General features: G+C 32.9%; 2 protein-coding genes across 7 annotated transcripts in view; one reads left to right on the top strand and one right to left on the bottom strand.

Moving 5' to 3' along the window:
- LOC148234597 (uncharacterized) overlaps nucleotides 1-12360 on the bottom strand; it is a 37370-nt gene that overhangs the window by 20955 nt on the left and 4055 nt on the right. For 2 of the 6 annotated variants that reach the window (XM_088188353.1, XM_088188359.1), the window contains exon 1: nucleotides 7219-7360. The exons of the other annotated variants lie outside the window; for them this stretch is intronic. The gene's annotated coding sequence lies outside the window, so the exon portion shown is untranslated. Of the gene's footprint in view, nucleotides 1-7218; nucleotides 7361-12360 lie in introns of those variants that run through there. 6 annotated transcript variants of the gene reach the window in all.
- Nucleotides 6372-7695, top strand: Pburs (bursicon subunit partner of burs). Its single transcript, XM_088188364.1, has 3 exons — nucleotides 6372-7169; nucleotides 7227-7351; nucleotides 7411-7695. The coding sequence occupies exons 1-3, from the start codon at nucleotides 7034-7036 to the stop codon at nucleotides 7579-7581; spliced, it is 432 nt and encodes a 143-aa protein (XP_088044490.1). The 5' UTR covers nucleotides 6372-7033; the 3' UTR covers nucleotides 7582-7695.

The raw sequence follows: 12360 nt of genomic DNA, 5'->3' as shown, positions 1-12360 counted from the left end.
TCTGTTAATTCTGTCCCCAAATCTGATTTAAAAAACGTGTTAAATATTCAGCATACCGCTGTCTAAATTCTAGAGAAAACAAATCTGCAGGAATATTATTCATATAACTTTAAAAATATAAATTGTTTAAATTTGCGTAAAAATTACACTTTGACAAAATAGTTTTTCTTATTATAGAATGATAAATGTTATTCAAAAAAATATCCATGGATTTGGGCTTAACAAGAACTTTAACAAACAGAAGACGTGGTAGTATCACTGATACATTTACAATTAAAGAGATAAAAATTGTTTTTTTTTTTCAAAATCCTATCCTATCCTATTCTGACTCATGCTGAAGCTATAACACGTTTTCGTTTTTTCATAACTATCGTTGGTTGCAATTTGATCAATATATTTCGTGAAAAAATAATTTATAAAAAATTATATACGAAAAACGCGCGTGATGAACACGGACGTCAGCATTTGCATCAATTGACGTCAGCGGAACACATATATAGAATATAAAGGTGTAGTATGACGACTCAATGCATCACTGTGACGAAATAAATTTTCTCGCACGAGGCATATAAAAACATATCGCGAAACAATTATTACGTCTTGCATGTTACAACTTTTTTGTTGGACGTAATAATACGTCTCGCCCGGTTAACTAATTGTTTTTTATTATTTATTATTAACCATACAAAATAAACAATTCAAATTTTACCATCGCAAATAAATTCGGGAAACCCTAAATTAGACAATGCTTGCCCGCAAGTGCTCAAGTCGCCGGAAATGAGTCATAAACATAAAGGAATCCTAAATTATTTTACAATTTTTGAATTTATTTACAACTGATATTTATTTATTATCGTGACCTGACAGGTTAACCTAATACGTCACGATTGCCAAAAGTATAAAATATATATTTTTTTTAAATATATATACATATATTTATATACGAATGCATATACGCACACATATAAGTAAAAACATTATAGCCTTAAGCTGCGCAAAAAAAAAACATTTAAAAAATGAATAACTATTACCCATTAATATTTGTTTAAATAATAATGCAATTTAAGTTTAATTTGTCTAAGGAAGCCACTGGATACAGCTAAAAATTATTTCGAATAAAATGAACACTTTCTGCGGGAGTTGACTAAAAACTACAATAATTTTTCGGATGCTGATAAGCTTGCGATTATGACACAAGGTCATAGATGCAGTCTATTGATCGCACGAGCGTCTGGGTGAATCGCGCAGTTTGCAAATATATTATATGAAAAGTCGGGAGCGGCACGATAAATTTGGAGAGCCGCCGGTCTATATGCTTTCTTCTTCGAAGGTCTTCGGTATGCTTTCCGATGACCTTGTAAGATTATACCTGATGTGTCGCGTCGGTGTCGAAATTCGCGGCCAGGAAACGGCAGCGAATCCTCAATCTCAGGTAATCGAAAGACCTACATGCTTATTACCTGAACAAGCAAGCGTATACCTGGTATGCTGGTACAAAGTCGGCAATGATTATATATAAATTATGCGAAGAGCGACGATAGCAATCAGTCAAAACAGATGTTTTACTTGAGACCGGGATGAATCATTTCACAGGTACCAGTAACGTCTATTTCTCTGAAAAACCTTTTTGCATAAAAATGTTTCCCAATTTTATAGCTAAACTTGGTTTTACAATGTGAATAACTTTGTCGCGTTTGTGTAAAAAATACCGTTATGTAAATTGATTGCATGCTGTTTTAATTCAAGTGGAAGATGAATGAAGTACTTAACTGTAGAATAAACAATTTTAATGGAAATTGGAATATGAAGTTCTACACTATTGATTATTTTTGTGGTAAAATTTATGGCAAAACCACTTCATATAATCAAAATATTATTTCAATAATTATCCATGCCTTTCTACGTGCTTCACAGTTTCAATTAAGATATAATATTATAACGATTTTATTAAATTGCATGTTTATTGCAAAAATTATAACCATTAACACGTTAACTGCCAACCAAAATTTTGAAAAATACCGCCCAGGCCAAAACGAATTTTGACTGGATATTGCATATATAATAATAAATGATATAAATAATTAGTTAGTGGTTGAAAAATGCAAGCGTAACGTGTTATTGGGGGTGTCCGCCACCCATGGCCACCATGGCTCTGTAGAATAAGTGTCCGCCATTAGTGGCCACCATGGCGCCCTCGAATATTTACCAGTGTTTTACTACTGCACGATAAAACTATATTAGGCCTTTCATCAATCTATCAACAGTCGCTGACTATGGTGCCTGAACCTTTTAAGTGGATTATGAATACAACGGGTATCCTAAAGTATGGTGAGAAGACATATATACCTGCTGTCGCGCGATCAAATTAGAATAATCATGGATGATTCATCCCCCAGCCGGAAAACATACTCTTATCTAACTTAAATCAATTTATCAGGTATTAGAGGAAAAACTCAAACACCTTCAAGTCGACTACATGCCTGGACTTATACCGATAAAGACGAAATTAAGAGATTTTTAGGTCTCATTATGTTTATGGGACTAGTAAAACTACCCAACATTCAACTATATTGGAGTCAAGAAATTCCATTCCGGCAAACATTTCCGCCAAGCGTGATGAGCAGAAATCGCTTTGAGATCTTATTAAAAATGCTTCATTTCACAGACAACAACACTTCCGATTCAGAAAACCGGCTGTGGAAAATATCCAATCTGGTTGACGAGTTGAACAATAATTTTAAAAAACACTATAACCCTCATGAAACTGTTTGCATCGACAAAAGTTTGGTTCCTTTTCGTGGACGAATAGGTTTCAGGCAATATATGAAGCATAAAAGGAACAAATATGGAATCAAGATATTCAAATTATGTACGTCCTCGGGATATACATACAGCCTGAAAATATATACATGCAAACAGTTGAATGTTGTTGGTTCTGTACCTACAAATGTAGTGATGGTACTTTGTCAACCGTTATTTAAAAAAGGTCATACTATATGCACAGACAACTGGTATACTAGTATTGATCTAGCTAATAAATTAATAACAGAAGACTCACACTTATTGGGAACTCTACGAATATAGTAAAATGGAAAGATACTAGAGATGTCATGCTTATTTCCACCAAACACACACATGAATACTGTGACGTAAAAACTAGAAGAAGAATAATAAAACAAAAGCCAAAAATGCTAGAAGAATATAATAGAGGAAAATCGTCAGTAGACTTATCGGATCAAATGGCTGCGTATTGTACCCCTTTAGGAAGTACGGTTAAATGTTACCGGAAAATTGCCATCGAACTACTATTGAATACAGCTGTTGTAAATTCAAGATTGCTGTATATGGAGGTGACGAAAAAGAAAGTATCAATTGTCGAATTTAGACAGAAATTATTATTAAATTTAACCTGTAAAAATGATAATCAGGCATCTAAATCCCACCAAGTACCACCAAGAAATACACGACACGAAATGCTACAAAAAGATGGCCCAGCAGCTAAAGTTCGTCGTTTTTGCGCTAGATGCTATAAAAAAAATGTGACAATTAATGGACGAAAATATGCAAAAAATCGTACAAAACGGGTAACTACCTATTGTGGGAGATGCGAAAGCAATCCGCATTATTGCATACCCTGTTTCAATGTCGACCATAAAAAAATGTAGAAAAAGAATAATTCTATGTATGTATAATTTCAGTTACCAAAAAAAAAATTTTGTTTTTACATTCATAATTTGAAAATAAATATTTTTAGCTAATGATGATTTTTTTCAAACCTATATGCTTCAAAATATTATACAGTATTATTTGTTATATATATACATAAATATTCCAATGAGTTCGATTAAAATAAAAGTTTTAAATTTTCGTGTTTGGATATGTTCGGTGGAGGCCATGGTGGCCACATTGAAAAAAAAAGTAGCATCAATGTGGATGTTCTGTCTTGCTAATGTTTGGAAGAGGCCATGGTGGCCATACATGCATTAAAATCTAACCGGGGAAGTGTGCGGCGGCTTCCCGGGAACATTTTACTTTTCAGATTTTGCCGGCCATAGGTGGCCACCATGGCCCTGCGCGAACCTTAGGTGCCGGCCATAATGGCCACCATGGCAGTTAACGTGTTAATCATAATTTTAAATGCCAAGTAAACGAAGAGAGTCTTCATTATCACAACAAATAACTGGAATGGAGTAAGGCAACTAAAATAAACAATAACTGGCATATTGAAAAGTGAGCGAAAAGTATGCTCTTGCAAATGAAAAAAGAACATCGCTCGAATGCGACTAGAATATGTAGAATCAATAAACGAATGCCATGTTATCTTGCACTGTTATATTATTTACAAGCATGTGTTAACACACTATTGTCATACATATGTTATGGCCTTTGATTTGTAGTCTTACGGATGTTTTTTTATATGGAAAATTACCTCAAGTGGAGAAAAATGTTTTTTTTTTATTTTGCTTAATGATATGTCTTTACATACCATTAAGTAGAAAATTCAGAATTAACAACAATCGACAAAAAATGTTTTGGTTGCCGAAATCAAATATATCTACTTTCGCGACTTTGACTTCAATCACTGTCTCCGACGTCATCGTATATAAAATATAAAAATCATTTACATTAAATCAAATTATTATTTCTTCGGTAATATATGTAAATATACAACTATCTGGGGTACTTCAAAACAGTGAAAAATCGACCACCGTACGTGTACGGCGATACCGCTCAAAGGGTTAAGGTGCGGGTTAAATGAGTTAAAAATTAAAACAGGTTTAGCAAATTACATTTTCTCATAAATTTTATATAAAATAACATATTTTTGAAAGCAATAATGTCAGTTTTTGTAAAAAAAATATATCTAAAAACTATTGCAGGGATCTAAATATACGGGACGATAATCGTTCGGAGCAATGTCTGAAATTCTTCAGATTATTTCTACTAGCGATAGGCGCAATTTGACACTTGCGAAACGTCCATTTGCCATACAAACCGAACTAAACCCAAAAAATACTAAATCCGAACTAAACGGAAGAAGTAGACAGACGTCGTATTTCGCATATTGTCTGTCTGAACTTGAACGTTTTAAAAATATTATGGCTATCTTTATTTACTTTACTACGGACTTATGATTTGAGAGTATTGGTCCAGGTGTATTGAAACTGAATTTTGGTCAATAGGAGGGCGCAAAAATAATTATCACATCTGAGAAGTGATAATTGCGCTCTCCTATTGGGCAAAATTCGGTTTAGATGTGCTACATTCAATTTGTAATATTCATTTAAAAAGCGCTAGATAGCCGAGTGTTCCCACTGCGATGGCGACGGCACGATTGTATAGTTTTTGACGTGAATTTTTGACTTCTGAGAAAGGATAATTGTTTTTTGCGCTTTTCTATTAGACAAAATTCGGTTTAGATGAGCTACATTCAATCTGTAATATTAATTTTAAAAGCGTTGGATAACCGAGTGTTTCCACTGCGACGGCGACGGCACGATTGTATAGCTTTTGACGTGAATTTTTGACTTCTAAGAAGGGATCATTGTTTTTTGCGCTCTCCTATTGGTCAAAATTCTCACTTATTGAAAGTCGTAACATTGGTAAAAAAAAAAGTCGCATTGGTAAGAATTCTAAACATGGACTTTCTTTGAATTTAAGCAGAAAAATGCATCTCATGTAATGAAATAGAAATATTAAAAAACGAGCACTGAACTTTTGCCCTCTAACGAATGACGTCCCTGCTTTTTTTCGATTAAAATATGTTCATTCCGATAGTTACCTCATGGCTATAAAAACAAATGTTTATTTATTTAACCCATTTAGACCTAAAACTAATTTTGTCAGAATTATATAATTTTTATTATTAATGAGATCAAGTATGTCCGAATGTCATCTAAAAAAATCCGGAAAAAGTTAATTATGTAAGGGTTAACGGAAATAAATAAATTATGGAAGGGACACGCGAAAAAAAATAATAATAATAAAGTTGAAAAAATAAAAACTGTTTTTCATTCGATTTAACATGTGTATTCGTTCGATTCGACTGAATAATGTTATTCAGATTTCAAATTAACTAGGTGCACTTTAACCCCCCATGGTACAAGCAGACAGACGGCGGCCAGGCTTCATCGATCGATCATGTCTGTACCGGCAACCGAACTTGACAAAACGCATCCGAGCACTGCATATTTAATTAAATTTTATGAGACAGTAGCAAGTACTATTGAAGGCAACGACGATAATACATACGCAAATTTAACTTAAGTAGTTTTAAAACATACTATGTTTTAAATAATAAAAAGTTACCTTAAAAATACTTCACGATTTTCTTTTTCAGGAATAGCCTTTCCCCAATTAATATATTTTTTCGTTTTCCACGAAACGCCTCTAGGTTCCACAAAAGTAAAGCTTCGTCTTCTAAAGATGACTTCAGAAGACGAAGCAAGATGTTTAATCTTTACTGTCGAACTAAACCCAAACAGTCCAAAATCCAAACTAAGCGGAAGAAGTACAGACACATCGTATTTCGCATATTGTTCCATGATCTGTTAGCACTTGAATGTTTTAAAAATATGATAGCTATCTTTGCTAATCTTACAACGGACTTATGATATGAGAGTATTGGTCGAATCAAACCAAATTTTTGTCAATATGAGGTCGCAAAAAACAATCATCACGTCGAAAGCAATAAAATCGTGTCGGCTGGTTACCGAACGTTCCGAATTATGCGTTGAACTGAGATTATTTTATCTTCATTGCTTGATTTGGGGTTGAAAATATCCCGTTACTAAAAAGCATCATTGGTACGATTACTGTGTAAGGTGAAATTATCGTTAATCTATAAAACTATAAGTGTACTAACGGGACAACCTAATATTACAAAATATATGGCGTGTCAAGGGTTACATAACAGCGAAACACCCCCTCACAGTACGATTACGGGGGGTGAAAAGCGTATATAAGATCGGGTGCGGGTGAGCAATGGCGCAATCTAGAGCAGCCTCCCATCGACAGCAGATCAAAAACAAAAATGCTATCAAGGAGCAAAGTCACTCTGGCCATTTACTGCTGCGTCATTGCGATGACGTATTGCCACCGCGTTATCGCACATCCCGACTCGGACGAGAGCTGCGAGATCCTACCCTCCGACATAAATCTGATCAAAGGTTCGACCCATATTTAACGATTCTCCGATAGCTCGGATTATATAACCACCTTTTTAGAGGACTACGACGATATGGGCAGGCTGCAGAGGACTTGCAACGGAGAAGTGGCCGTCAATAAATGCGAGGGAGCTTGCAGCAGCCAGGTGCAACCGTCCGTGATCACTCCGACGGGTTTCCTGAAGGTAAGTTGTCTCGGAAGAATCGATTAGACGGGTTATTTTTTAATTTTACGCTTTTCCAGGAGTGCTTCTGCTGCAGGGAAACGTTCCTCAGGGAGAGGGTCGTCACGTTGACGCACTGCTACGACCCGGACGGTATACGGCTGACCACTGACGATCTGGCAAACATGGAGATAAAACTGAAGGAGCCAGCCGAGTGCAAATGCTTCAAATGCGGCGACTACAGCAGATAAACCGAGAGACGCGAACGTTATATCGGAGCGGAACGTTGTATCATAAATATATGAAATAATATCCAATTGTTTGTGAAAAATGAGATAACAATGAATAAAATTATTATAAATAAACACTCGCTCCTCATTAAACGGCATAATCAAGTTACAAAAGCGCATATCGAAACATGGTTTAATTACGTCAAAGAACAAAACACAACTCTAGAGATCGCCGTTTTTTTATTATTATTTAATTGGTGCACAAATCTAATACACACTATCTTCGAATGCAAAATAGTTCATATCACATTTTAAATTATATAATTAAAACTATAACTATAAATGAAATGCTACAAAACACCATTATTGTCAGAAAGAGAATTAATAATCTCATGCATTATCAGCGCGTGTTTAATAATATTCCAGACAAATAGTAATATAAAGACAATCTCTTTTAGTTGAGTATGTTTTTAATTACAATTGTATATTACAAACAGCAATATGATTGAAAACCATAGTTGTTTTGTTTATCGACTATAGCTTTCACTAGCTCACGACATAACAAAAACAGTGAATCCTCAACATTGGCATTTATGAAACCGACGACACCCTGCGGAAATTTCCTAATAATATCGCGTATGAAATCAGCACCGATAAATTATCCATCTATCTGGCCCTTTAAATTATAATATAAACACACGAAGCGGCGTTTTAAGTCATACGAAGGCCACGTGGTGCAGATATAATAACGACAACATTAATTTTCATCAAGATAATTTAGATCAAAAGCTTAACAATTTGCTGTTTGTTATTATATCATATCAAATAATTTCAGTCGACCCCGTCACAGTATCAACATTTCGTTCGTGTGAAAATAAACATTTCAAAATGTGTGCTTATTCCTACAAGCAGTTTCTTAAAATGCAGCACAAAACTTGAGATAAATCCAGAATGGATATATACAAAGCACTGTACACATTACATAAAATAAGTACTTAATAAAAGTTGACACGTATAAGAACATTTTTAAGAGTCAAAGTGAACATAACAGTAACAGATTCAGTAATAAGATAGATTGTGCTCAAATTCTTAAATGTATAGATAATTCGGCGAAGGCAATCGTGCTCTAGAAACCATTGTTTTAATCACTTTTCGATAGAAACGCATCGTTAACATCAAAATACACACATACAGTACTGTTCAAAAGTTTTAGCCACCCTTGCTGGTGGCTAAAATGTGTCTTACTGTGGGATTCTTGATATTTTAAACGTTTGTACTTATTGTTTTAAATTAACATTTTATAACAGAACAGCGAAAAACAGAACCATGACAATCAAAAACAAGTTCAAAAATAGATTAATAATTAATTTTATAATGACAACTAATTATTTAATAAGTAAATAATTTAAAAAATGAGCAATTAAAAAAAAATAAAAAAGTGATCAGTTATTAAAATAAATAATCAGTATTCAAATAAAACGATCAATAATTATATATTGCTGTTTAAAATAACTTTTTTTTAAATTTTAGTTGAATGCTATTTTTGAACGTTTTTCATTATAGCATTTTTTTAAATGAAGTTTTCATTTTTGAGTGGCCACCATTTTGCAACAGTGACATATTATATTTTTTTAATAGGCTATGTTTATATATTTCTATATTTCATTTTAACATTTTTTCCAACGAAGTTTTTTGAGTGACCACAATTTCGAAACATTTGTTTTTTAACAGTTGATGTATCGCCCTTCTACCATTTTTTCACATTCGATAATCAAAATTGTAATTTTATGCTGTTATTTGGTACGATGATACTTCAGAAGTAAAAAGCGTATATTGTATCACTCAAGGGTTGAATAAGAGATCATAAAATGACTCATAGAAATTACGAAATAATTTGAGGGTTTAGTACTAGCGGAGGGTGACTTTTCCACACTACTACTGTACACCATTGAAATATATTAGATGTCCACTAAAAAAAATGCGCGAGATTGAAATATTCTGGTTGTAAAAATTCTCTTAAAAAATCATAAAAAAAATGTTAGTCAAATCTAAAAATGATAATTATAAAAAATATTAATTCCGAGCTCACAGACACGATCGAAATTGAGACGTGATTCGAACCCATCTTTTTAGCTGCTAGTCAACGACAAGAGAGTAGGGTCGTTAATTTTCATCTTCGATTTGGAATTATTTAGTAGTCGTTGATTGTGTTCACCCCGAGAATAAATACACATGAAATACCTAAAAGCTCGAACGATTGATTCATACGATCGATCTTAATATAAAGCAATACACAACAAATGTGCGTTTATTCCATATAAAACCGTGTCACCGTTAGAAAATTCGTCACATTCATCCCCGCGTCGTCTATCGAAAGCACACAATGGGGGTGGTGTGCACTAAACAGTAATAACACAGAATTGAAGCATGTATTATACAATGTTGCAGATTTACATGGCCAAAGCCACGACGCGCAGCGAGACGCCACTGTTTTTAGGCCGATATGAAATAAATCCATTAACTCAACTTGTACTTCATATTATGTTCGTACACACACATTCTGTGAAAACATTAAAAATGCATAACGCCCATTAATATCGGATGTTCGTAGGTTTTTTTATATTTATTTAGACGGAAGTCTGACCTACTTTTATATTATCAACAAATTTTTAATTACCCAATAACCGTATTTCAAAAAAATATTATTCAGTCGGTCAAAAATCAGTGGAAATTTGCGTGAAAGCAGTTGAGACTGTTACCAAAAAAAATGTTGGCCCACGATAACGAAGATCGTACGAGACATATCCGACTAAATGATATAATCAAATCGAACGAGATGTTTGAGAAACTATATTTTTAAGCTGGGAATCCGCATGGTAGCCGACTAAATTCAACGGCCGTTATAATGCATCTGGGATGGGACCCAACCGTGACCTTAAAAAAAGATTATGAGGGTTTTACGTAAACAATATGCACACAAATTCTTATCAAACCTTTTAAAAAAGGGGTTTTTTTGAAAAAAAATAGCACCTGTAACAACCCTAGTGGCGCCGTCCTCAGGCAAAATCATTGCTAAAATAGATAAGTCAATCAGCGGCGCTCAAAGGGTCACGAAATATTTTATTATAAATAACATAACTGGCACAAAAATATTGTAGCAATAGAAACTTTAGAATATCCGCAATTTTAAAATAAATAAATATATACATATTTTTATTGTGTCATTATTCTTAAAATAAATACTAAAAATAAAACATTTCTTTCATCTCAATCAGTAATTGAACGCTTAGCTGCATTATATTATTTAAATATAAATTTTGCATTAAAAAATATTTAAATGATTCACAACATATATGTTATCATAATATAAAAATAATACATTAAGATTTATGAAATACAAATTAATCAGCAATGTTTAAATATATGGATTGATACAAGAAAACCCAAAACTGTTCTTATTGTTGTTGAGAAAGTTAACTCACAACTTACATGCACAACATATTTTATAACGGTATAAACATCAAGAAAATCAACATAACGTTCATGCAATAAAAATCAACGTCAATTTTTTGTTCATACTATCCGAAGTTAACACATGTTTTGATTCTTGCAATGGGCAGAATCGAAACTTATCCACAATTTAACTATATTTATGAGACAGACACTACATGCAACAATAATCGACAACATTTACTACAGATTCACAAAAAGATTAGGCAAATTTAATACGCTTCGTTCTTTAAAAACCTATATCTCTTTACATGAGCAAAATGAAGAAAATTACCGACTGCGACTTATTTTAATATTTCGACTCCAACTTTAATAATTCTAATAAAATCAACCATTTTTGAATAAAAAAGATTTAAAAAATAATAAAACGTTAATAATTGCCAAGTCTACTAAATTTTTTCCCAAATTTATGAAGAATTATTAAAAATCCTACCTTTTTATGTGCGACACATTTAAAAGATATCTATTTTTCTGACATCAATTGCAATTTAGTTACATAGTTAAAATTTTGCAGGAATAAAAGGTTATTTTTACATATAAGTGTATAAAAAAAGTATTTTATTTTAACAGTTATTATAAACCATTTTAGGCCTCTACATTTTACTCTGGGATTTCTAAGCTTCAACAAAAAAAATATGTTTTAATTTTTGCTGTAAGATTTTGTTTAATGGAGTTATGATTTGTTTATTTTTTGAATAACCGCCATTCTTCAATAAGATGGCGGATTAGACTATGAACTTAGCCGAGCTATTTATTAGGATTTTTTTTAAATAAATTTAAAAAATATGTATTTCAACTAAATTATTAATTATATAAAAATACAAACGTATTTTATGCAAACATCGGTCACTATGGCGGTCTTCAAAAAATTAAATATGTCAGAATTTTATTATTCAGGGGCAAATAAAAATATTTATAAATACAAATGGGCAATAAATTATCTATTTTAGGAATATCTCACTCGCATCAAAACTGTTGGTCAGAACAGTGAACACCCAATGAATAGCAGTCAACGAATCTATTTTATTGTATGTAGGATGCGACAAACGAAGCGGGAATAACGACAGAGCGCCAACGGAGAGCCCGCTTAGTCCAACCAAACAATTATTTTTCCATTTAATATAAATTCTGACCATATAATGTTTATTCTGACCAGAAAAATACAAACCTCTTTATAAGCACGTTACTCGGTTTAAAAACAATCTAAAATTATTGAAGTTAAATTTGCAGGAGAACTAAACAAATATAGATCACGGTGAAATCTAAAAAAAGCATATTCAATAGCGTGAA

Source organism: Plectrocnemia conspersa, unplaced genomic scaffold, assembly GCF_051122295.1.
Source record: "Plectrocnemia conspersa isolate PC_06_02 unplaced genomic scaffold, ASM5112229v1 ptg000006l, whole genome shotgun sequence".
NCBI lineage: Eukaryota > Metazoa > Arthropoda > Insecta > Trichoptera > Polycentropodidae > Plectrocnemia > Plectrocnemia conspersa.
The sequence above is the reverse complement of the archived record's forward strand: the minus strand, read 5'-3'. Positions and strand labels throughout refer to the sequence as shown.

What these genes read in the sequence shown, in the direction of transcription:
- Pburs (XM_088188364.1), top strand. Translation starts at nt 7,034, where the DNA reads ATGCTATCAAGGAGCAAAGTCACTCTGGCCATTTACTGCTGCGTCATT. An exon ending in CGACATAAATCTGATCAAAG is followed by an intron (nt 7,170 to 7,226) that starts GTTCGACCCATA and finishes CCACCTTTTTAG; the next exon opens with AGGACTACGACGATATGGGC. An exon ending in CTCCGACGGGTTTCCTGAAG is followed by an intron (nt 7,352 to 7,410) that starts GTAAGTTGTCTC and finishes ACGCTTTTCCAG; the next exon opens with GAGTGCTTCTGCTGCAGGGA.